The sequence below is a fragment of the Gymnoscopelus microlampas genome, assembly GCF_963454915.1.
Source record: "Gymnoscopelus microlampas genome assembly, chromosome: 16".
Classification (NCBI taxonomy): Eukaryota; Metazoa; Chordata; class Actinopteri; order Myctophiformes; family Myctophidae; genus Gymnoscopelus; species Gymnoscopelus microlampas.
Genome location: NC_139953.1, coordinates 20,622,811 through 20,644,288, shown reverse-complemented (window position 1 = coordinate 20,644,288; position 21,478 = coordinate 20,622,811). Strand labels below are relative to the sequence as shown.

Genomic DNA, 21,478 nt, shown 5'->3' with positions numbered 1-21,478 from the left:
GGGTGGTTGAGGCGGTTCCACAGATACATATTGTGAAAACAGCCCATCTACAAGCTCATAAGAACTCACTTGCACATTAAGAAAATCACCAATAATAATAAAAACAAAAATAAGTAAACCACCCTGGGGGTCCCGACCCACAGTTTGAGAACCAATAAGCTCCATGCACAGCAACCACTGGAAAGAAATTGGGCCCCTTCTTTACTTCCTTCACAGGCGTTACCAATGATAATAATGACGGCTCTGTTCCACTTAGTGTAGCACAGTGGTTGTCAAACTTCTTAATTTCAAGGAACCCCATAACTGGGTGTACAAATGGAACCAAATGGACCCTTGACAACTATTCTACAATCTCCACACTTTTAGACCCACTGGTGTTGATTCCAGTGAGCCAACATGCACAATTTCTTTCCAATATGTTTGCAGTGCATAGAGCCCATGTAGCCTCGCGTAGCCAGACAATATCACACGACACACTAATCTGCCGAGGGCTAAAGTGCATGCAATTTTGCAAAGGCAGATTCGTCTGGAACCAGGCTAGAGCCCATGTTCACTGGCCACACGACACTCCGGTCCAGAGGGGGCGCTATTTGCCAATGCCAAAAAGAAACGGTAGTAGAACAAGTAGTATTGTGTACAAGAAGAGGAAGCAAAACAGACGCTTGTGTCTCGCGCGCGAAGTGGTCGGTGGATGTTGTTCTCTCTTCTTTACTTCTAGACAGCTGCTGTCAGGTACCTGCATTTATCAACTTATTGTCACATAAAGGCAACTTTCGTTCTGTCAATTCTGGCGGAAAAGTATTATTGACGTCCGTTTTGTTTCGTTTGTCACGGGACAGCTTCCTGGGCGCTATACAGCTGCTGCTAAACGTGAATACCAAAAGGCTCGCCCCAAAACACAGTCGCCCCGGGGCAAATCCGGCGACCTCGGAAGGGTTTTCACCTGGTATTCCTAAACGTAAACTCCGTGAACTATGTCTAAACCTGACCTTATTCCCAAACCCTAACCTCGGTAAAACGGTGCCAAAACCTAACCTTTTTCCTAAACGCAACCTCAGCAAAACTATGCCTATAACATAAACTTATTTCTAACCTTGTTATCCTCAGTAAAACAAGAACCGCTGGGAGCGAGCGGTCTGCGAAAAGAAATGGGGGCGAGCGTGTTATGGGGCGAGTCTTTTGGTAACCCTAAAGAATGGTTCCAATTTTGTTTTTGTTTTGACTCGGAACAAATTCGGTTAATAGTTGTGCTAAATTAATACAACTTCACCTTTATATGTAGAGGAAAAACCTTTTAATCCGTGTCCATGAATTTACTTGTGTATTTGTTTTGGTGGGCGGCGCCATTCTGTGTTAAACACTTGACGGGAGGATGGTGTCGCTTGGAGAAATAAATGAGCAGATTTATAAGTTCACAACGCGTAGTTTACGCGACTCCATGGGAGCTTGTAGATCTGCTATTTCCGCCGACGCACGACACTGTCGTACGGTGATGTATTTACAAACTTGATCAATCAAGCGATATTTCACCTAAAAACACGCCCCGGGTCAATTTAATGTCTACTCTGGCCAGTGGTGGAAAAAGTACTCAAATTCTTTACTTAAGTAAAAGTACCAATACTGCAATATAGAAATACTCTGTTACAAGTAAAAGTCCAGAATTCAAAATGTACTTGAGTAAAAGTACAAAAGTATTGGTATCAAAATGTACTTAAAGTATCAAAAGTAAAAGTACTAAAAGGTTTGAAAATAGCAGATCTACAAGCTCACAACGTGTCGCGACCATAGAGTTAAAAATAAGGTCGCGACGCGTTGTGAGCTTGTAGATTGGCTAAGATAGGGTTAAAGTGGTTAATGTATGTTTTATAATGTAATATAGTAAACTTTTCAAATATTTGTAGTGGAGTAAAAGTACAATATTTGCCTCTGAGATGTAGTGGAGTAGAAGTAAAAGTACTAAAAATGGGAAATACTCCAGTAAAGTAAAAAAATCCTCAAGTGTACTTAAGTACAGTACTTGAGTAAATGTACTTAGTTACTTTACACCACTGACTCTGGCTTTTGTGTAGCTACACACCCCAGATAGTTTATAAGTTGCTTGATTTAAATATTGATGTGTATTTATTTGTGGGATCAAAATAGTACTCATTATAGTACTCATGCAAAATGTTCCATTTCAAGTTTTCAAAAATGTATAAAGAATGTATAAAGAGTTTAACGTCTCTTATAAGAGACGTTAAACTCTCCAACATTGCAGCTGCATGGAAAGCTTGGATTATCCTCTTTGTATCTGCCATGTTTTTGTTTCATAAAAATCCACCACAGACATGTTATGAACTACTTTCTGTCAATAAATTCCGTGCAGGTGATTATTTTTCCAAGTGTTGGAGTTTGGAAGCGCTCGTTTTACAGTAGAGACAGACAGGAAATGGGGAGAGACATGAAGCAAAGATCGTCGAGAACGGGACTCGAACCCGCGATGTGCTGTCAGTCTACATTGGAGCCTTGGTGCCTGAACCGCTGGCCTGAAGCGCTCGTTTTTTATAACGCAACGTCCTGCTGCCTCCTGCATGCATTATGTGCAATTTAGAAACGGGTGGTTTCCAGGACTGCTGAGTGATTTTTTTCAAAGAGCCCCTCCAAAACTACAACACTTAGAAAGAGTATCACCTGCATAGAATGTATTGACAGAAAGTAGTAGCTCATAACATCTCTATGGTGGATTTTTATGAAACAAAAACTTGGCAGATACAAAGAGGATAATCCATGCTTTCCGTGCAGCTGCAATGTTTGTGAGTTAAACGTAGTTTAATACAATCAGATCAGACTTTTCTGTTTGGATGAATGGGCTGTCAAGGGTCGGTATTGCAACTCTAGATGCCAGATATTAAAGATGGCATCTAAGAGTTGCTTGTGGCTAGAAATGGAGATATTTTGACCTATCCTTTCAAAATGTTCATCTGATAAAGTGTCCATCCTATTTCAACTTCAAACTCCATGTTAGACTCTTCTAAAACATGTCCGTCCATGCATCTCTTGACACAGATATAGTCCTAATGAATGAGGAGACCGTGATATTTATGGTTATTTCATTGTACTTGTAATTAGAGTGATCAATATGTCGAAGAGGAGCCGCCGCTCTGTCTACAACTCGCCCAGAAAACAACTCAGAGCTGAGGACGAGTCAGGAGACCTCCCACCTGTTGAAGACGACGATGAAGAAGTGGAGGATGTTATTGGTCCCAGTCAGACACAGTCTAGCCTCGCTAGCCAGCCTCTGAGACAGGCTGGATCATCACAAGAGGTATTATTATTATTATCATGGTACTTCTGCTGCCAACTTAAAGATATCGTCACTGGAGGGTGGAAGCCTTTTTATATCGTGTCCAAAACCGTTACTGTTCAGGAAATGTTCAAATGTATCCAATGTTGTTATTATTTAGTGACAAGTTATTTTTATGACTTAATTGGGTAAATATTTATTAAACCCACAGGCACTTTATAAAGTAGCAAAAAAAGCTGATCCACAAGCTCACAATGTGACGCATCGCGTGTTGTGAGCTTGTAGATTGGCTACTTTTGCTATACTTTGAGACTTGTTTTGTTTCGGATTTCTTTATATTAGTTAATTAAGCATTTATTTTAACCTGCATTAGGTAAATGATCATTTGTATTGTTTCTGCAAATATTAGCGGTGTTGCAAATTTATAGTAGGAGTGTCGGGGATGGGACCAGTCCAACTGGAACTAAAGGAAACATGTCCATTGTAGTCCAGGAAGAACTGAGATTTAATTGTGACATCACAGAATTGAAAAAAAAAAAAACATTCAACATTTTTATAATCATAAGTCCTCAGCAACATAAAAATAGGATTTGTGAACAAAATCGGTGAAGTGGCCATTTAATCTGCTGATCCAATTTAAAATATTCCCCCCTCTTTAGTGTTTGACTTTTGCTCTCTAATAGAAAGTGACACAGGAGAGATGGTTGAATTGATCATGGTATGTATCTTGACGTGTAATAACGGATGTGTGATCGTCTGCAGGGTCTTCAGGTGGGCATCGTGGAGAGCATTACCTTGAAGAATTTCATGTGTCACTCACTGTTGGGACCTTTCACTTTTGGTAACAATGTCAACTTTGTTGTTGGCAACAATGGAAGTAAGTTTAATGTTTATTCTTTTCATCCCTTTAACCTGTTTTTGTTTACCTCAGTATGTACACTCACATCTGTGCTTTCTTTCTGTGCTCTGTGTCATAATGTTACAGGTGGAAAGAGTGCTGTTCTGACAGCTCTCATAGTGGCCCTAGGGGGGAATGCACAGGCCACAAACAGAGGGTCCTCCCTTAAGGGATTTGTGAAAGAAGGAGAAAGGTAAATATTGTAGATATTTACTGGTTTTATATTTCTGGCCTTTTTTGTTTTATTTAATCATCTAAAAAGAGGATAGTTAACTCATTGAGTGCCATTGACGTGTTTCACGTGTTTTACCGCTATGGCGCAACGTGTTTTTGAAAAACAAAGTTTAAAAAAGAAGAATCTCTGGCACTGGGACAACATAGTTTCCTTTCTGGTCAAAACTCAAATGTCATGATGTCATGCTGTTTGTTAGAATTTGCCTCACTTGCCACTAAATGGATCTGTTCTGCGTTTCTCTTTTCTCACAGTTCAGCTGATGTTTCAGTCACCTTGCGCAACAGAGGGAGGGATGCTTACAGGCCAGAAGTCTATGGAGCGTCCATCACAGTAGATCTGAAGATAACGCGCGAGGGGGCAAGGATCTACAAAGTGAAAAGCCAATCTGGTGAAGTCCATTAAGAGTTGTAGATTAAATACCCATTCGCTGGGTGGAGTCTAGCATGGACACCACTCTTTATTCGCTGAGCTCTGTTTGTCTATTTATTTTTCTCTTAACAAGTTATCTCCTGTCTCATAGGTCACACTATATCATCCAAAAAAGAAGAGCTCCTGGCAGTTCTGGACAATTTCAATATTCAGGTAAAAACTCTGCTCCATATGCCTACACTCCTTTTCCAGCAACTTCAGACACACACAGTCCATGTTGATATACTTAATAGCAATCTCTTGTTTAAGGTAATGTGACGTTTTGATGGTTTTCACTTGGCTCTCTGGGTTTTGATGGCCAAGGCTGCTTTGAAATAGTAGGCAAGCTAATGTACAAGAGATATTTAATCTTCATATACAAAATATTTCACTATCCTGATGCCTCTGACTTTCTGAACGTTTAGTGTAAGAGCCTAGTCTGTATCATCCACATCATTTAAGCATGTAGTTGGCTTTAAAAAAAAAGTCTTTCTTCTGAGCAATCCCCTCTATGAAGTAACTTTATTCATGACATGTCTGCATTGCAGACAAGCTTTTGGAGATTAGAAAAATGTCAGTGAACACATTGTATCAAACGCTAGCAGCTGCAATACAACATACTATGTCAAATCGCCACTGGCATCTCGTATTATTCGCAACAGGCAAACAAAGCTAACATTCCAACATACAGCTGTTAATGTTACAGAATAAAGTAAAGTTATCGCAGCGAGAAATTTGTGATAACTTCACTTTATTCTAAGTGGTCGCTACCTGCACACATTGATGTTTGGATTCTGCTCCACTGGAGGAAAGACACATTTTCAAGTGTGTCTTATAGAAATGCACGGCAGAAAAGCACTGGCAGGGCGCTCGGGTTGGCGCAGTGGTAAAGTCACTGCCCACCACCACGGAGGTTGTGGGTCCAAATTCACCGCGGTGCATCCGGCTTTGTCGAGCGTCTACACGAACACAATTGGCCCGTGTTCAAGGGGAGGGAAGCCGGGCAGGGAGGGTGATATTGGTCCTTGCACATACTCCTACAGGCTGGGGCGGCACCTGTCAAGTAGGATATGACAGCAGCAACAACACAGAAATGTGTGTGGGGAGGAATCAATTGGCATAACGACTGAATTGGGGAGAAAAAAGGGTAAAAAATGATTGGCTACTCTAATTTAAAAAAAAGCACTGTCAGCTTAAAATAATTGCTTTCTGTAGACATGGCCCTAAACCAGCATTTTGTTTTACGGTTTTCTTAAATTTCCTCCTCAACTTTTGGGACTTGATAAAACGGACTTCCTTCTAGATCGGATAAAACAGTCTTCCTTCTCAATCAGATTGACTCAAACAACTCGAGCATGCAATTTTTGTTTGTGTATGTGACTCGAGTCCTCTACTTGTCTTATTAATTCTGTATTTACTTGACCGTATTTGCAGTTCACGTCGGGAACTGCAAATTCCCGACGTGAACGGGTCCGCGATATGTCATCTGTATCTAACATTTTTTTTCCTTTTTTAGGTGAACAATCCAGTTTCAATTCTCACGCAAGAGATGAGCAAACACTTCCTACATTCCAAAGGAGAGGGTGATAAATACAGGGTGAGTTTAATGTCCCCTTAGAGCAATAAATTGATGCTATTACTTTGTGCCATATGTGATCTATATTGCCTAAATGCTTTAACTACTGCTATTTTTCTTGTGGTCACGCTGTACAGTTGGATTGCTTATTTGTATTTCCCCCTCTGCAGTTTTTTATGAAGGCCACCCAACTGGAACAGATGAAAGCGGACTTCGTTTACATCAAACAAACCAAGCAAATCACCGAGTCTAAAATAGAACAACATGGGGAAGTAAGACCTCATCTGCTCACTCAATTCAAATGTATTTGTAACCTATGTCTCTATCCTGGGGAAACATCCAGTGAAAATGTCAGATTTTGGTCACATTGCAACACGTTGTGAGCTTGTAGAGCAGCTATTTTCGGCAAAGAGCTGGGGGCCTGATGGATCACTGGCGTATTCTGGGGGCCTGATAGGTCACTGGGGGATTCTGGTCAGCTAAGTGTATATAGGATGAGATAAGTGGGTAATCACTGTTACAGTCTCAAAGGGCTTTACAGGATAGCATTTAACTCTTTTGAGAGATGTCCCGCACCTCTTCATAATGTAACTATATTGACGCTGGATTGTAAAATGTCAAATTGAAAAACATATGATTGGCTTTTCCTGTATAGGCTCAGTGTTTACTGGCCAGCTATCGCTAATATATCTGTGACTTTGCTGCAGTGTTTGGCGGACCTGAAGCGCAATTATCAAGAAAAAGAGGAGCAATATAAGAGCTTGGCATCACTGGATGAGATGAACAATAAGCTGAATGAGCTGGCGAAAAAGATGGCCTGGGCTATGGTGAGATCAGCATATCTGTGTAATTTGAATTTGTAGTACATTAATGCATGCAGTATTGTCAGGATAACACTGGCCGTTGGTTAAACATGGCAGGTGAATGAATTGGAGCAGCAGCTGCAGCCGGTGCAAGATAAGCTACAGGCCGATCAAGGTTCTACAGCAAAATATGATGAGAAGGTTCAAGAATGGAAGGTGAGGTCCAACTGCTCTACATTAACTATAAGGTTAAAATGACCATTGGCCAGTTATGATGTATGTTACCTAAGGCAAAACATTAGTCCATGTAACTCATGTCAACAGTTTTTTTTGTATTGACAGTGCTGTTTTACATACCGGGGGTGTGATGAATGAATGATACAAAGAGTATTTCACATCAAAACTATTCATATAGTTGGTGTCTCATTCATGCAGATTAATGGCTTTATTTCCGGTGAACTGTTCCACAATTTTCGAATGCTACATAGTCTGTAACTACACCTCCTGAAAGACGTGAACGGAAGCTGTAGTCTTTTCTTCCTTTCCGTTCAATAAAATAAAATGTAAAACATATTGAACTGAAATTGAACTGCCATGAATCCCTGCGTGGCCCACCTTTCCACCTTGTGCCCTTCTCAAGGCGCCCAAGAACACTGCATGACGATTGGAGTGATCCAATCGCTCACATAACCGTGGTTACCTACTGTAAGAAAGTCGACAAATTTGTCTCTGCAACACAGAGCACACTCCTGTCTCAACTCCGGAGGCTCTGCTGATGCGGGGGGAGGTGACACTCACGGCTAGTCTCCTCAATGCCACGGTGAAATGTGCACCGGGTCAGGTCTAGAGACCCGATCGGGTCTAATAAATTCAAAAGATCCTCGGCCCGCTAAGGACCGGATCCAGTTTTTCTCCGTCCTACTTTGGGCTGGGTCCAATTATCATCGGGTTTGTTTCAGACCCAGTCCAGCAATTTTGAATACAATTGCAATTATTCATGCGCTATGACCAACCAGGGAAACTCCCCCCTGTCGGGTGACAAGAAGGTCAGTTGGCTCTCATGCATTGAAGGAGGCATGAGCTCGGCCCTGGGCTCCCTAGGCTGGTGGGGGGAGTGTAGTGCCCAGGATCACTTAGAAAATTGGCACTGGGTGAAAAAAAGGGTTACGAAATCGAGGGATAAAAATTATAGGTAAAAAAAGTTCATTTTCGGGCAAATTAATGACATGAAAGATACGCCCTCGGTGTGCAAGTTTGAATAGGCATAGTGAGTCTAATTTATAGAATGTAATGGATTGAATTTGTGTTTTGTTTTAAACTTACTATTTCCCTATTGACTGTCTACCCCCTGTACAGAACAAGGTGACAGAGGCTGAGCAGAAGTTCACTCAGATCCAGGAGCAGGTGGAGGGCATCACACAGCGCTACAAGGACCTCCAGCCACAATGTACAGAGCTGAAGTCCAATGCACAGAAAAAAAATAACCTCCTCAAATCTGGCGAGGTCAGACTTCAACCACAATATCGAACAAAACCTATTACAGAACTAGAGTGTTCCTCTTAAAACCTCCTGCAAAACCTATGTGTTCACTCCTGTATCGCAAAGTCCACCCATAGTGGATTAGAGGCAGAAAAAGCATTTTGACTATAAACAATGTGTCTCTTTCAGGTCAGTGTACATAGAAACAAGGCCAACCTGAAAGTTCTGGAGAAGGACAAGGCCCAGCTCTCTAAGAGGATAGAGGAGCTCAAGTTGAGGTACGTACCACTCACTGTTCATCCATCCTCTATATGTCCCCTGTTTGTTTTAACCTGAAGATTTGTAAGGGTCATCATCAGTCATTAGAGCAATAACTAATAGATAAAGCCACATTGGAAAGAATCCACAGTAGATACCTGCAGCCTACAGTTGAGTACTAGAGTTGAAAAGGAAATCTGAAATAGAATTTGTATAATTCTTTTTGATTAAAAAAATAAAATGAATTCCAGCATTTTCAAAAGAAATGCAAAGATGGCTATTTGTATTGTTTTTAACTCACTAGAGAATACACATATGTGAATAATGTGCGAACAATTCTTAGTATGTATAAATACATTTCTGCACAAAAGGGATCTCTTTACCTGTGGCCTGCTCACTGTCATTCACATACTATTGTACAATATGGGTGGAGCATGGCATAATCAAAAACAACAATGCAGTTTGGTGAGGTGGTGTAAGTGTACCTGTAGCTATGTTGTAATTTCTGTGGCATGTGGACTTGGGTAGTTCTACACTTACCACTTTCAGGGAAGAGCTGAGGGAAAAAACGTGCCACTGCTGCACGTATTGACCATTTGTGTAGTGAAATTATTCAATCGATTACTTTTTCGATTAATTGAATATATTTGGATTAACAACGTCATTTTTGTGTTTCGGTTTCGTGCAAAAAATGAAAATGGCAGATCTACCAGATCAACGCATTGTAAGGCGAAGAGTTGTGAGCTTCTAGATTTCACTATTGAAATTTGTCACCTGTAATGACATGCCCTAAATGTGGGTTGGTTATTATAATTATTAATTATATTTTTTTATATAATTTTTGTATTAATCGATTAGTTTAACTGTTCACAGCTATTGAGTGGCTTTTTTTTGTGCATTCCTGCTTCTCTATCAATTACGCCAGTGTTTATTGAAATCAGTGCCTGAATGTTCAATCTTTTCATATTTTTTTACCTCCCTCTAGCATCAGTAAGAGCAATGAGGAGGAGAGTCAGGCGAGGGCAACGCTTATAGAGAAGCATGAGGCTCAGCTGGAGAGTTTGAGACACCAGGACTCCACACTGGGCCAGCAGATGGACCAGTACCAACAGGCCATCACCCTCACTAAGGAGGAGCTCGGAAAGATGAGGTGGGTAGTAGGGTCGGGGATCTGACTGGAAGTAAGACACTTCGTTTTGCTTTTTTTTTTTTTTTCATTTCTTGTTTAAGTAGAGGATTGGAGCTACAAGATCAGTTATCAATTGCTTATACAGATGGGGCAGGTACACGATTGATGGCATACACTACAATAATTCATTATCTGTTGAAGACTGGTCAACTGAAAATGTAAAATAATACATGGGGTGTGTGTGTGTGTGTGTGTGTGTGTGTGTGTGTGTATATAATTTAAATATTATATAACATTAAATGTGTGCCCTTGAGTTGATGCTGAGGACAAATTCCAGATGCACAAATTGCACAGCAAATACCTCAACACCGATCCTAACGGCAAGCAGTAGATGCCATTAATGTGGTGCCCAGGCAGCCTCTCTACCCTCTTGGCTACGGACACACCTTAGCTATAGAAGTTATATATCTGTTCCTCATACAATACTGTATTCTAGAAGTGCTTGGTTCCAATATGGGACATACACAGATTAGTCTAGTGAGGTAATGTTGATGTGTATCAATAGTGATGGACCTGCAATGGGGGTCTTTCCATGGGGGGGATTTTATATTGGACCAGCCTACATGTTCTAGAGCCACAATTTCTTTACAAATTAGATATTCTTTTGTCTGTGTTTGACTCTTCTCCACCCTGTCATCAGGCGAGAGCAGGACACCCTCCAGAGGTCCATAGAAATGAACAGGAGGAATCTACAGACAATGGAGGGCAGCCGGTCCAACCGTCTGCGGCGCTTTGGAGAGCACATGCCAGCATTCCTCAACACCATCCAGGAAGCCTACAAGAAGGGCCAGTTCAAGCAGAAACCCCGTGGACCACTGGGTAAATATCTCTCTATATTGGGTGGAGGGGGCAACGACTATTGAAGTACATAACTAATGAGCGTACATTTTAAATATTGTATGTTATTATTGAATTAAGTGGAGAATTGTGCTAATGCTTGTCGGTAATCTTTTATAAGCCAAAAATCTGCTAATGGCTACAACTCAAAAATACTGCATTAAGAGTGCTATTTTTATGCATTGTAACTAGGGATGGAGCTCGAAAACCGGGTCCATTATATACCCGGGCATGAATTTATCGAGACCCGGTTTTCGATAAGCTTTAGGCTTGTCGAGCCTGTTATCGAGTGTAGCGGCCCATGACGTCATGTCTAAACTATCAAAACAAGAGGCGATCAAGAAATAAATCTAATCACCCACGCTGGCACACACATGTTGGTCTAAAAGTGTATTGATAGCTGCAAGTTGTGCCAAACAGCGCTGTCCGTCCCTCAGTCTATCGTTGCCGAAAATGGCAGATCTACAAGCTCACAACGTGGTGCGAACAGACGCGGTGTGCGCCGTCGTACGATGAAGTATACATTGCGCTTTTAAAGTGACAGTACACACATTAACCGTTTCTTCAATATTATTTTCCAAAAGTAAAAAGGTCACTTGCCTTCTGTCTGTTAGAAAAGTACTGTATTTGAAGGCTCTAGTAAAATGTAGTGCAAGTGATATATTTTGGTTAAAACAAAGAAAAAAGAATAGAAAAAATAACTATGCATTTTCTGTTTATAAAAAGTTGAAGAGACATGGAGATTTTATAGTAATTATTACAGTACTATTCATAATATAAAGCCATTTGACACTTATTGCACATTATATGAATGGTTGTTTTAATGATAGGCAAAAATATTTTTTACTTTTGTCATCTTCATTTAATTTTAGATAGTGGTCAGCCACAAACTCACTGTTACAGCTGGCCAATAAAAAAAGATACCGGTTCTGTTCAGAATTTTTCGCCTCACGTCTTTTTTCTTAATAATAGAAAAAGATCGATAGTGGGCTCGATAAAAGCTCGGTTCGATAAGCAGCCTCGATAAGGTGCTCATTATCAATAAAAATTAACGAGCTCCATCCCTAATTGTAACGCAGGCGACGCATAATGACCGGTCTGATTGCATCACTACTTTGTTTGGTGCAGAGCCAGTATAAAGCATCATTGGCATTGCTGTGTTATTTAATCAACTATAAATACATGTATACACTCACATTCCATCATGACATGGTCCCATCATTTACTGTATCATTTACTAAATCATATCATCTAAAATGAGTGTGCAACAACTCCTTTATTCTTTTCATTGTTCTTCTTGGTTGTCTGTACCTCGACTGTTGTTCAGGTTTTTGAAAAGAAAAAGGGGAAAGAAAAGTTCTCTCACTTCCAGACTTGCCCGAGAGAGCATCAGTGAGACCCTATACTTGACGCGAACAGCGTATTACTCTACTGTCGAAGCAAGGGCGGGGCGAGGCGCCCCCGCCCTCTTTCTTCTACAATAGAAGAGTTAGGACGTCACAGTCTAATACAACCAAAATACCCAATTTCAGCACCGGTCTCAGTGGCGTACCTCGCTAATCACTAGACTCTCAACCCACTACCGTTGGTAGGCTGGGTTCGACTCCCGCTTGGGGTGAAACTTTTTCAGTCATCCGCGGACTTCTTTTTTTCGCCGATAAAGTATAGTTTTGGACCATGACGGAGGCGCGCCGACTCAGCAGACCTTGAGGCTGAGGAGTTGCGCCCGAGCGCCTCCAGGCGCGAGTGCCAGCAACGACCAGCCGATGGTCTGCTAGTCGACTAAGCGCCGTCCGAGTTATGTACCGATAGGGACAGAATCGTAAATATTTTTGCTGGGGTCTGCGTTTGCCCCAACTGCCACTCAAAGTGACTGCTGGCCAATCACAGTGCGTCTCAACTTCGCATACTTGACAGCAGCAGCGAATTGCCCCCATTTTTTTTTATCTGCATCTTTCTCCCTCTTGACACCCCCCCCCCCCCCCCCCCGCTTCCTTAGGTTACTGTATTGGCATAAAGGACCCAGATTTGGCCCTGGCTGTGGAGATCTGTCTGAAAGGCCAGCTGCAAGCCTTTGCCTGTGACAACTACGAGGATGAGAAGGTGCTGAAAGGCCTCATGGTCAAGACATTCCCCGGTGGCCGCAGGCCAAACATTATTACAAGCTCCTTCCTCACGAAAGTCCACAACACCAGCAGGAGGTAAGGGCTGGTATAACGGTACTGTACCTGTACTGTAACTTGCAAAATTGTCTTAAAACCCCTACACGAAAAAAAAAGAAGTTTTTGATCCTGCGTGGAGAAGATTTTTACCCCTAAATCGCCCACCCCTAATTACGTTATAACGATACAAATAACTGGAGTGAAAGAGCTGCAATTAATGCATCCTGAGATATATGTTAAACTATGGCCATAATATTTCCAATTTGTATGTAGTACCTCTTTGTACCTCTAGGGGTACACGTAACCCCATTTGAGAAGCGCACTTTATATTTGTCTCTGCCAGGCCGAAGGCATGGCCGAGACTAAAAGAAAAGTGCTTCATATGTGTTTTACTACTATACTAAATTAAAATGCAGACGGGGACAATAAATTGGCCGTACTTATCTGTTATTCTTTTGCCAATTTAAATGGTTGTCTGATCGTTTGATATTGCATATCTTGCATGCGCCAGGGGTGTCAACCATCGTGAATATCCCTCAGTGCTGCAATCTCTAGAAATTGAAGACCCGGTTGTGGCCAACTGCCTGATTGACCAGAGGGGAATAGAAAGCATTCTGCTTATCAAGGTGACAACTATCAATAATGGCTCACTGTGTTTGGGAAAAGACCTTATAACAATGCTGCTGTAGATATTCGTTACAGCAATTGACTTTTGGGTTCTGCTCATTTCTCTGAGAAAGGACAAAACAGAGGCTCGTCGAGTGATGCAGGGCAGACAGCCGCCAGATAATTGTTCCATGGCCATCACTAAGGAGGGAGACCAGATCTTCTCTAACCGTGCCTACACAGCTGAACAGAACAGAGCCAAGTACCTCAGTGGAGATGTGGAGGAGGAGATCAGGTCAGCATGGAAATGTGTCTGTGTCAATTTCTACCGTGTGATGGCCTGTACATTGAACAATGCAAAGAGTAAAAAAAATACATTGTGCGTTTTCATTTTGCACTCTCTTGTGCAATCAATTTAACTGAAAAGTTAAATACTGTGTGACATCTCTTTCCTGTCTTTGTCCGTCTTCCTTTTTTCACCTCCCGTTCTGTCCCTTCCCAGTCACTTGAGGTCAGAGCTAGAGAACCAGAAGGGCCAGGCTGCTCGTTTCCAGAATCAGATGGCGAAGGTGGATGAAGACATCAAGCAGAATGAGGCTCTGCTGAGGCGAACCCAAATAGAGCAGAGAAACACCAAAGTACGTTTCTGCTTTTCACTTTTGACGTTCTTGCCTTTTTTGTCTATCATTTGCACATTCATAGTTCATATAAAATATAATTCTATATAATTTGTTCCAGGAAAGAGCAAGGAAACTGCAGGTAGAGGTGAATGAGCTGCAGAATGTAGAGGAGCCACAATCGGAGGACCTCAAGCCCCTGGTGCGTGTCGTAAAACTGCTTGTGGTTTCCAGAAATATAAACAACCTACATTTTAATTTGTTTCTCTCCTCTATTCTAGCTGTATACTTGGTTCTTCCAGACCTTTCTTTTCTGCCGCAGTTCTTAAAGGGACACTCACGCTAAATTTTTGGTCTATAGAACGATATTTACAAAAACATCTGTGTTCCTACAATTTACATATTCATTTTGTGGGCGAGCATCAGCCTGCCATGCCGATATGGTCTGCAGACCGCCATTACATCAACCTGATTCTTAATTGCTGATGTCACAATCACTGTTTTGCCATTAAACACAGCAAGCTAGGACATGGCCAAGCCCTTCAAAACTGGTTGTAGTTTTCATCACTGGGATACATTTTACATCATGACTTTGCAGCTTTTCATTGACATACAGTAGACCTCTCTGTTTAATGGCTGGTATTGGAATTTTAGCCCTACAACAAATATTATAAAATACCATAATATTGCAATAGTGTCCCAAAGTGATGAGAAAAGGACTACTTGCAGCACACGTTCATGAAGGCACTATATATATAACGGTCGATAACGGTCTAACAGATACACAGAATGTCTCAAGGATTAGCAGCTTTTTTAATTAAAATACTGACTACTTGAATCCAGGGGAAAGTTATCACTTATAATTTGACCTACTGAGTCTAGTTAGTCCTGAAGGGGGGTTATGGGGACTTTATAACCTGAGCCCAGGTGTAGGAGCTCAACATCAGATGCACATTCATCAGATACACATTCAGAGTATGCTGAACATGTCTTAGACTCACCTCATGTCATCCACCTCCCACAGGAGGAGGACCTGGAGGAGATAATGGGTAAGATCTCCTCTACGCGTCTCGAGTTGGAGACATCGCTGGCTCAGATGGCCCAGCTCAAGACCGCCTACGAGGAGTCTGAGCAGGAGTACAATCAGCACAAGGAACAGATCAATGGCGTGTCAGAGGAAGTCGAAAATATCAAGGTACACACACTAAACATAATGGATACTAGGGATGTTCTAAAATATTGATATGCCAAAACTAGTTGCACATTATTGTATCAAGACATTTTTGAGACATTGATACATTAACCCATTGACACCTGAGGCCGATTTAAAAGCCTCCTCAATCCTACCAGTTTTCTGAAGAACGTATGTTGCTATACATGTGGCAAAATCTAAAATGACACAGATGCTGTCCCGGATTAGGTAGCGCTTTCTGCTAGTGCCCCAAATGGCTCTAGGGACTCAACGGTACCTCATCTCCTGAGTGACCAGTGCATGCGTAATTCACTCAGTTGGCAGTCTGTGAGAGTCAAGAGGACTGGGGTCGGACTTTAGGATAAGGGCACCTGCACACAGAAAAGTAAAAAAACAAAAATGTCAGAAGACCGATTATATTAACATCGCTGTAAACATGTGGGAATATACCACATAAGTGCTGAATTTGCAGGAATCAATTAAAATATGCGCAATTCTCGCAGTCCCTGTCTGGTTCATGGACCATGTTATGACCTTGTGGAATGCAGCTTTAATGTGCCACGTAGTCTTCAATGTGCATTCACACTAGATACAATAAAAATGATCGCATAGCTTAAAATCGGATAATGCATCGCTCAGTCATCACACAGGACATGACACTTACTCTTGAAGCAATATTTTCCCCACACATACACATGACCTGTGTGTTCAGTTTAGCCACATTGATAAAGGTATTCTGGCATATTTAGATCAAATCGGCTTGTCTTTCTCGTATCCTACTAATGCACAATTATACATTGCAGTGTTGGGTCCTTTTTCTCCTGTGTCCCACTGTAGGAGGAGCTAAGTGTAAGTGACCAGGAGGTCGGAAAGTGTAAGCACCACCTGAAGCATTACGAGGATAAACTCAAGGGCCATGTCAAAAGCATCCAGGCCCTCAAAGACTCACTGAACGTCAAGGAACAGGAGCTCCAGGTACTCTTGATAGGGACAAGAGAAATTAGTTATTGCTGTCCTATTGTAAGCAGGTGCACAATTAGTTGAAACAAAATGTTGACATGTGGGGTTAGTAACGTGTAGAGTTCAAGGGGTAGAACTTCAAAATTTGAGGGGTGTTGGGGCTGAAGAGCTCAGATACGTTGTGTTGCTTTAATGCAAAACATTTAGTATGAGTGAATGTTTACTTTCATATCTCCCTGTGACGTGATGCAGGAAGCTGTAGCCAAGGCCACAGAGATGTGTCCTGAGCGACTGGAGGTGAATCGGACTCTGAAGAGCCTGGACACAGAGATAAGCCGTCTCAGGCTTAAGATCACCTCCAAGCAGGACCAGCAAGGCAACCGTGAAGAGATTGTTAGGTAGGTTACTGTGACACTTCTTCCCACCTCACATCTGCTGTCAAATGTTTGCTTAAAGGTAGACGGTGCTTGGACTGGTGTAAAGCCTTGCTTATATGGGACCGTTGGTTTAATATTGAACTGTACGGTTCATCTCTAGTGCATCTCTACTTGCTTCCCACTCTAATTATCTTCTCATTTCACCTGTTCATGTGTGACTCCCCAGGCAGTACCACGAGGCCTCTCTGAACTATAAGAATGTGAGCATGCAAGTGAAGTCCCTCAACAAATTCATTCAAACCCTGGATGCAATTGTCACACAGAGACTCAAGGCTTATGACGAGCTCAGGAGGTTGGTTGGAACTAATACCTGTCAGTATCTGTTCAAAGGTGTCACAGTATTTAAAGAACGACTTATTGAATTGGGTTCAGCTTGAATAAGTCTTAAAATTGTGCATTCGAGGAACGCTCAATCGTCGATCTTGTCTCCTCCGACTCCCATTGTGTGACTTGTTTAACGATAACCAGGGAACTCTCCCACTTAAAAAGAGAGCAGCAAACAAGTGTTGTAATGATCCAGTCGAGTGTAAAGACTGTAGTGGTGTAAAAATGGACCCACGCACATTTGACCTGTCCTCCGTTTTGTTTAATACCTTCAGCAGCTTCTTGCTGCCCATTCAGATCAGCTGCCGCCAGGAGGGCCTGGTTTAAATCGAGTGCAAAGTTGAGATGGTTTCCAACCCTTTACACCAATAGGGGGCAGTATTTGTGATTTTCAACACTGGATTGCAATTAACAATTGATATCATTTTCATAATTGCCACATTTTCTCAAAATAATGGTTTGTGTTAAGTTGCTCTTTAAGTATGGCATTGAGTAGTGTAGAGATCTCCAGAACCATTGCATGTTGTGTTTTCTTTGTTTTAATCAGGACCTTTTGAATGAAATTATTGATTATAGTGAGTGTATGGCTGACTGGATGAACTCTGTTTTAATAATTGTATATAAAACATATATATTTTGTATTTGACCAGCTAAACATTTTACATCTTACCTCCTTTCCCTTTTCTATACCTAATCTGTCTCCTTGCTCTCTCCTAGCTTGATGGCGCTTCGATGTAAATACTATTTTGATAGTATGCTGGGCCAGAGAGGCTACACCGGGACTATGGCGTTTGATCACAAGAAGGAAACTCTCACAGTCTCAGTAAGAATTCTTTATCTGTAATGCAGCTTCCCTGTCAGTATTTTCCAATGAAAACCAATTATATATTCTTTTGTAGGACTGTATTATATTGAAGACACATTTCTGTATTATATTTGCATACAAACTTTTGTGACACAATTTCATTTATAATGCCTGAAAAATAGGGTAGCTGATGTGGCTGTACAAGTGAGGATGAAATGATTATTTTGCTAAATAGCATGAACACAATTATCTTAATATGTGAAGCAAATGTCTTTGTTGTGCTTCTTTGCATCGCTATACCCTTATCCAGCCTAACAGCCTGCCCTACACACCTTGGATCATAGTTACTAAACATTTGCGGTGCCGTCTTCATTTTCATGCCTAAAACCAGCCTCTGCTGATGTTTCAACCCGTGCGCAAAAGCTTTTTTGGGCGTGGAAGCCAATTTGCTAATGGGCATATGAGATTTTTGCATTGCCTGGCCCAATTAATGTATTTTGAGGCATAACCATAGGCGAGGTATTCAAATTGACAGTTTTGACCAATTTATTTAAGTGTGCATGCATGTGAGGGGTGTGTGCACTCAAGTGTATACAAATGGTAATATGTGTACACTGTCCTTTTTTTTCTATATGTATATATATATTTTTGTATATATTGAATAAACATGCACCCTCTATCAACTGACACTTTTCCCTCTATCCATTTCCCTATCTGTTTTCTCAAACCCTTGGCCCTTACTATCTTCCCCATGTGTCCCCTACTGTTCCTCCCCATCTACATTAAATCTGCCTATTGTCTATTTTCCTTCTCTTTTTATCTTGGTGTCTCCAGGTACAGCCCGGTCAGGGTGGTAAGGCTAATCTGAGCGACATGCGTTCCTTGTCAGGGGGAGAGCGTTCTTTCTCCACTGTCTGCTTCGTGCTGTCTCTGTGGGCGATCACGGAGGCCCCATTCCGCTGCCTTGACGAGTTTGATGTCTACATGGTAATAAGTTTGTTAGAATAGATTGCACGCAATTTTACAGTTCATATTATTGTAGTTGAATCTAGTATGATACTAATGTTGGCTATAGAAATGGGTAGGTACTAGATATATTTGTTGCTCTCAATCGGTTGGTTAATTTCTCAGACAATGATACAGCCTGTGTGTCTTATCTATCAGGACATGGTGAACAGGAGGATTTCCATGGACATGATGTTAAAGGTTGCCTCAAACCAGTGGAACAGGCAATTCATCTTCCTCACCCCACAGAGCATGAGGTTAGCCACCATGTATCACATCCCTGTATGAGCATATGATGATTTCGTCACCTTAAATAAAATATTGGGCCAAGTCTTCTTTTTGATAAAAATACAACATTTTTATTTAATTAAATGTAAAAAAAAAAGAAGACATGTCCCACTATTTCTTTTTTTACTTTAAAGTATGACTTATGTGCCTTTATTTAAAGAAGGTGACTATGTTGATTGAGGATTTCAACAGTCGTTGTGACTGTTGTTCTTAATTACATTCAACCTTATCTGTTGAAATCTGGGTCTGTATTCACAAAGTGTTGTAATTTACCAGTAAGATTTGCACAAAACAATCTGGCATCAGTCGGACTCTACTATGGATGACATGTTTCGTGAATGCAATTACTTACTTTGGCCACTGTGATAGTCGTCGATATACTGATCTGCTTCATGGCTGTAAGACTGTCAGCTAATTGAATTAATCATAGAAATACAAATCGGGCCAAGATGTTCAGCCTATTGTGATGCCTGACCCCACATAAAATAATGAAAAGAAAATGTGTTTAAACAGCCTATTACATTTAGTGCAGTTAGTAACCCACAACAAGCCTTACAATATATTGCTCCGTAAACGAAAACCTAACTGGAAGCAGGAGCTTTTACTTGTTTCCCAAATTGTTAATGAATGGAAGGTTATTTTTAAGGCAAATTTGGAGTTGTGAAAATAAATTATTATAAGAGTATAGAGGCCAGTCTGGAGCCGTGAAAATAAATTATTAGAGTATAGAGGCCAGTCTGGAGCCGTGTGTAACTCAGTTGCTGCATGATCAAATGCTATTTTCTTGCTGTCTATAACTAATGAGGCTTTCTGTATGTGAATTGTTGCTGGGAATTGGTTGTAGCCCTCACTAATCAAACTTTGGCAATGACAAATGCCCACGTGATCATCTATATTGCCTATCCTTTTTAGGTTATTCATAAATTATTCATATAATAGCGTAGCTTAGTCAATACCATCTAGATCCATAATTGTCGGTTCTTGTGGAGAAACGATAGTTGTATTTATTAGAACCATGTTGGCCAAGCAGTCAATTTAAATGTTTCCCAGAATTAACACATGCTATGCCAGAGCAGAGCAACCAGTCCAGTCAACCATTTAATTGCTATTACTATTTGCCTTTTTGTTTTCTCAGCTCTATCCCCTCTAACAAACTGATCCGTATACTCCGGCTCAATGACCCTGACCGTGGAACTCAGTCTCATGGACAGAGAGATGAAGAGGAGGACATGGATTAAGACCGTCCCGCATTTGTGTTTATAGTTATTGTGTTTAATTCTCTTGATTCACTTTAGTTTATTTAAAGAAAATGTAAAGCCTCGTACTTGCTTTCCCTGTTTTATCTTCCAGTTAAGCTTGATCACACATTCAGACACATTCAGTTTAGTTTATTTAAAGGTCATTTAATTTAAAAGACTAAGAGGCTTTCTTGTTTTTATACTGTATGTGTTGTGTATTTGTTTTTCAATAAAGGATTGATGAAGTTTTTAAAATGTGAAATGTCTTACTTTTCTGTTTTGCTTTTTCACCTGTTAAGCCATAAAAAACATAAATAAACTCATTTTTAGCTTAATTAAAACACAAGATGGTACCGACGTAAAGGCCATTGCATTCTACTGGGTGCTGTGCTCCTGCAGGATGTCTGGGGAAGTGTAGAAACATAATAATGCAATAATTATGCATTTGGCCGTGGACCCCCCCCCCATCTGAAAATATTTTGTGCTAGGGACCCCCATACAAGATTTACATAGTTAAAATGTTTCAATCAAATGTGTATATAGTATAGTACGGTACCTTTTAAAGAAAAAAATGATGGCTGATCTACAGGTCCTGTCTCAAAAAAAATACTAATGTCTCATACTGGAACCAATGAATATACCCTAAAGAGTTCTCATGATGGGCTGTAATCTTTAACAAAAATATTTTATTAGAGAAATGATATAGATCAGCTTAGAAGAAATTAACAATGCTCTATTTGTTGCCCCTGATTTATTTTATTTGTTTAAATAATCATTTCACACCAAGGACTCAGGCTTTCACTTCACTTAAATTATCCTGATTTGAAACATTAGTGATTAGTACATGTTTTATAGGCCTACTTGTGTATATATATATA

At 40.8% G+C, this 21,478-nt stretch overlaps 1 protein-coding gene across 1 annotated transcript; it reads left to right on the top strand.

The window, feature by feature from the left end:
- Positions 1 to 637: 637 nt before the first annotated feature.
- On the top strand, positions 638 to 20,853 carry LOC311063305 (structural maintenance of chromosomes protein 6-like). The gene is made up of 27 exons (XM_084082670.1): positions 638 to 732; positions 3,109 to 3,304; positions 4,046 to 4,160; positions 4,269 to 4,374; positions 4,668 to 4,804; positions 4,937 to 4,998; positions 6,341 to 6,421; positions 6,571 to 6,672; positions 7,108 to 7,227; positions 7,321 to 7,419; positions 8,560 to 8,706; positions 8,872 to 8,960; positions 9,926 to 10,090; positions 10,770 to 10,948; positions 12,966 to 13,167; positions 13,640 to 13,754; positions 13,869 to 14,029; positions 14,237 to 14,372; positions 14,473 to 14,553; positions 15,376 to 15,546; positions 16,381 to 16,518; positions 16,756 to 16,901; positions 17,107 to 17,232; positions 17,982 to 18,087; positions 18,904 to 19,056; positions 19,234 to 19,331; positions 20,498 to 20,853. The coding sequence occupies exons 2-27, from the start codon at positions 3,119 to 3,121 to the stop codon at positions 20,598 to 20,600; spliced, it is 3,324 nt and encodes a 1,107-aa protein (XP_083938796.1). The 5' UTR covers positions 638 to 732; positions 3,109 to 3,118; the 3' UTR covers positions 20,601 to 20,853.
- Positions 20,854 to 21,478: the final 625 nt, after the last annotated feature.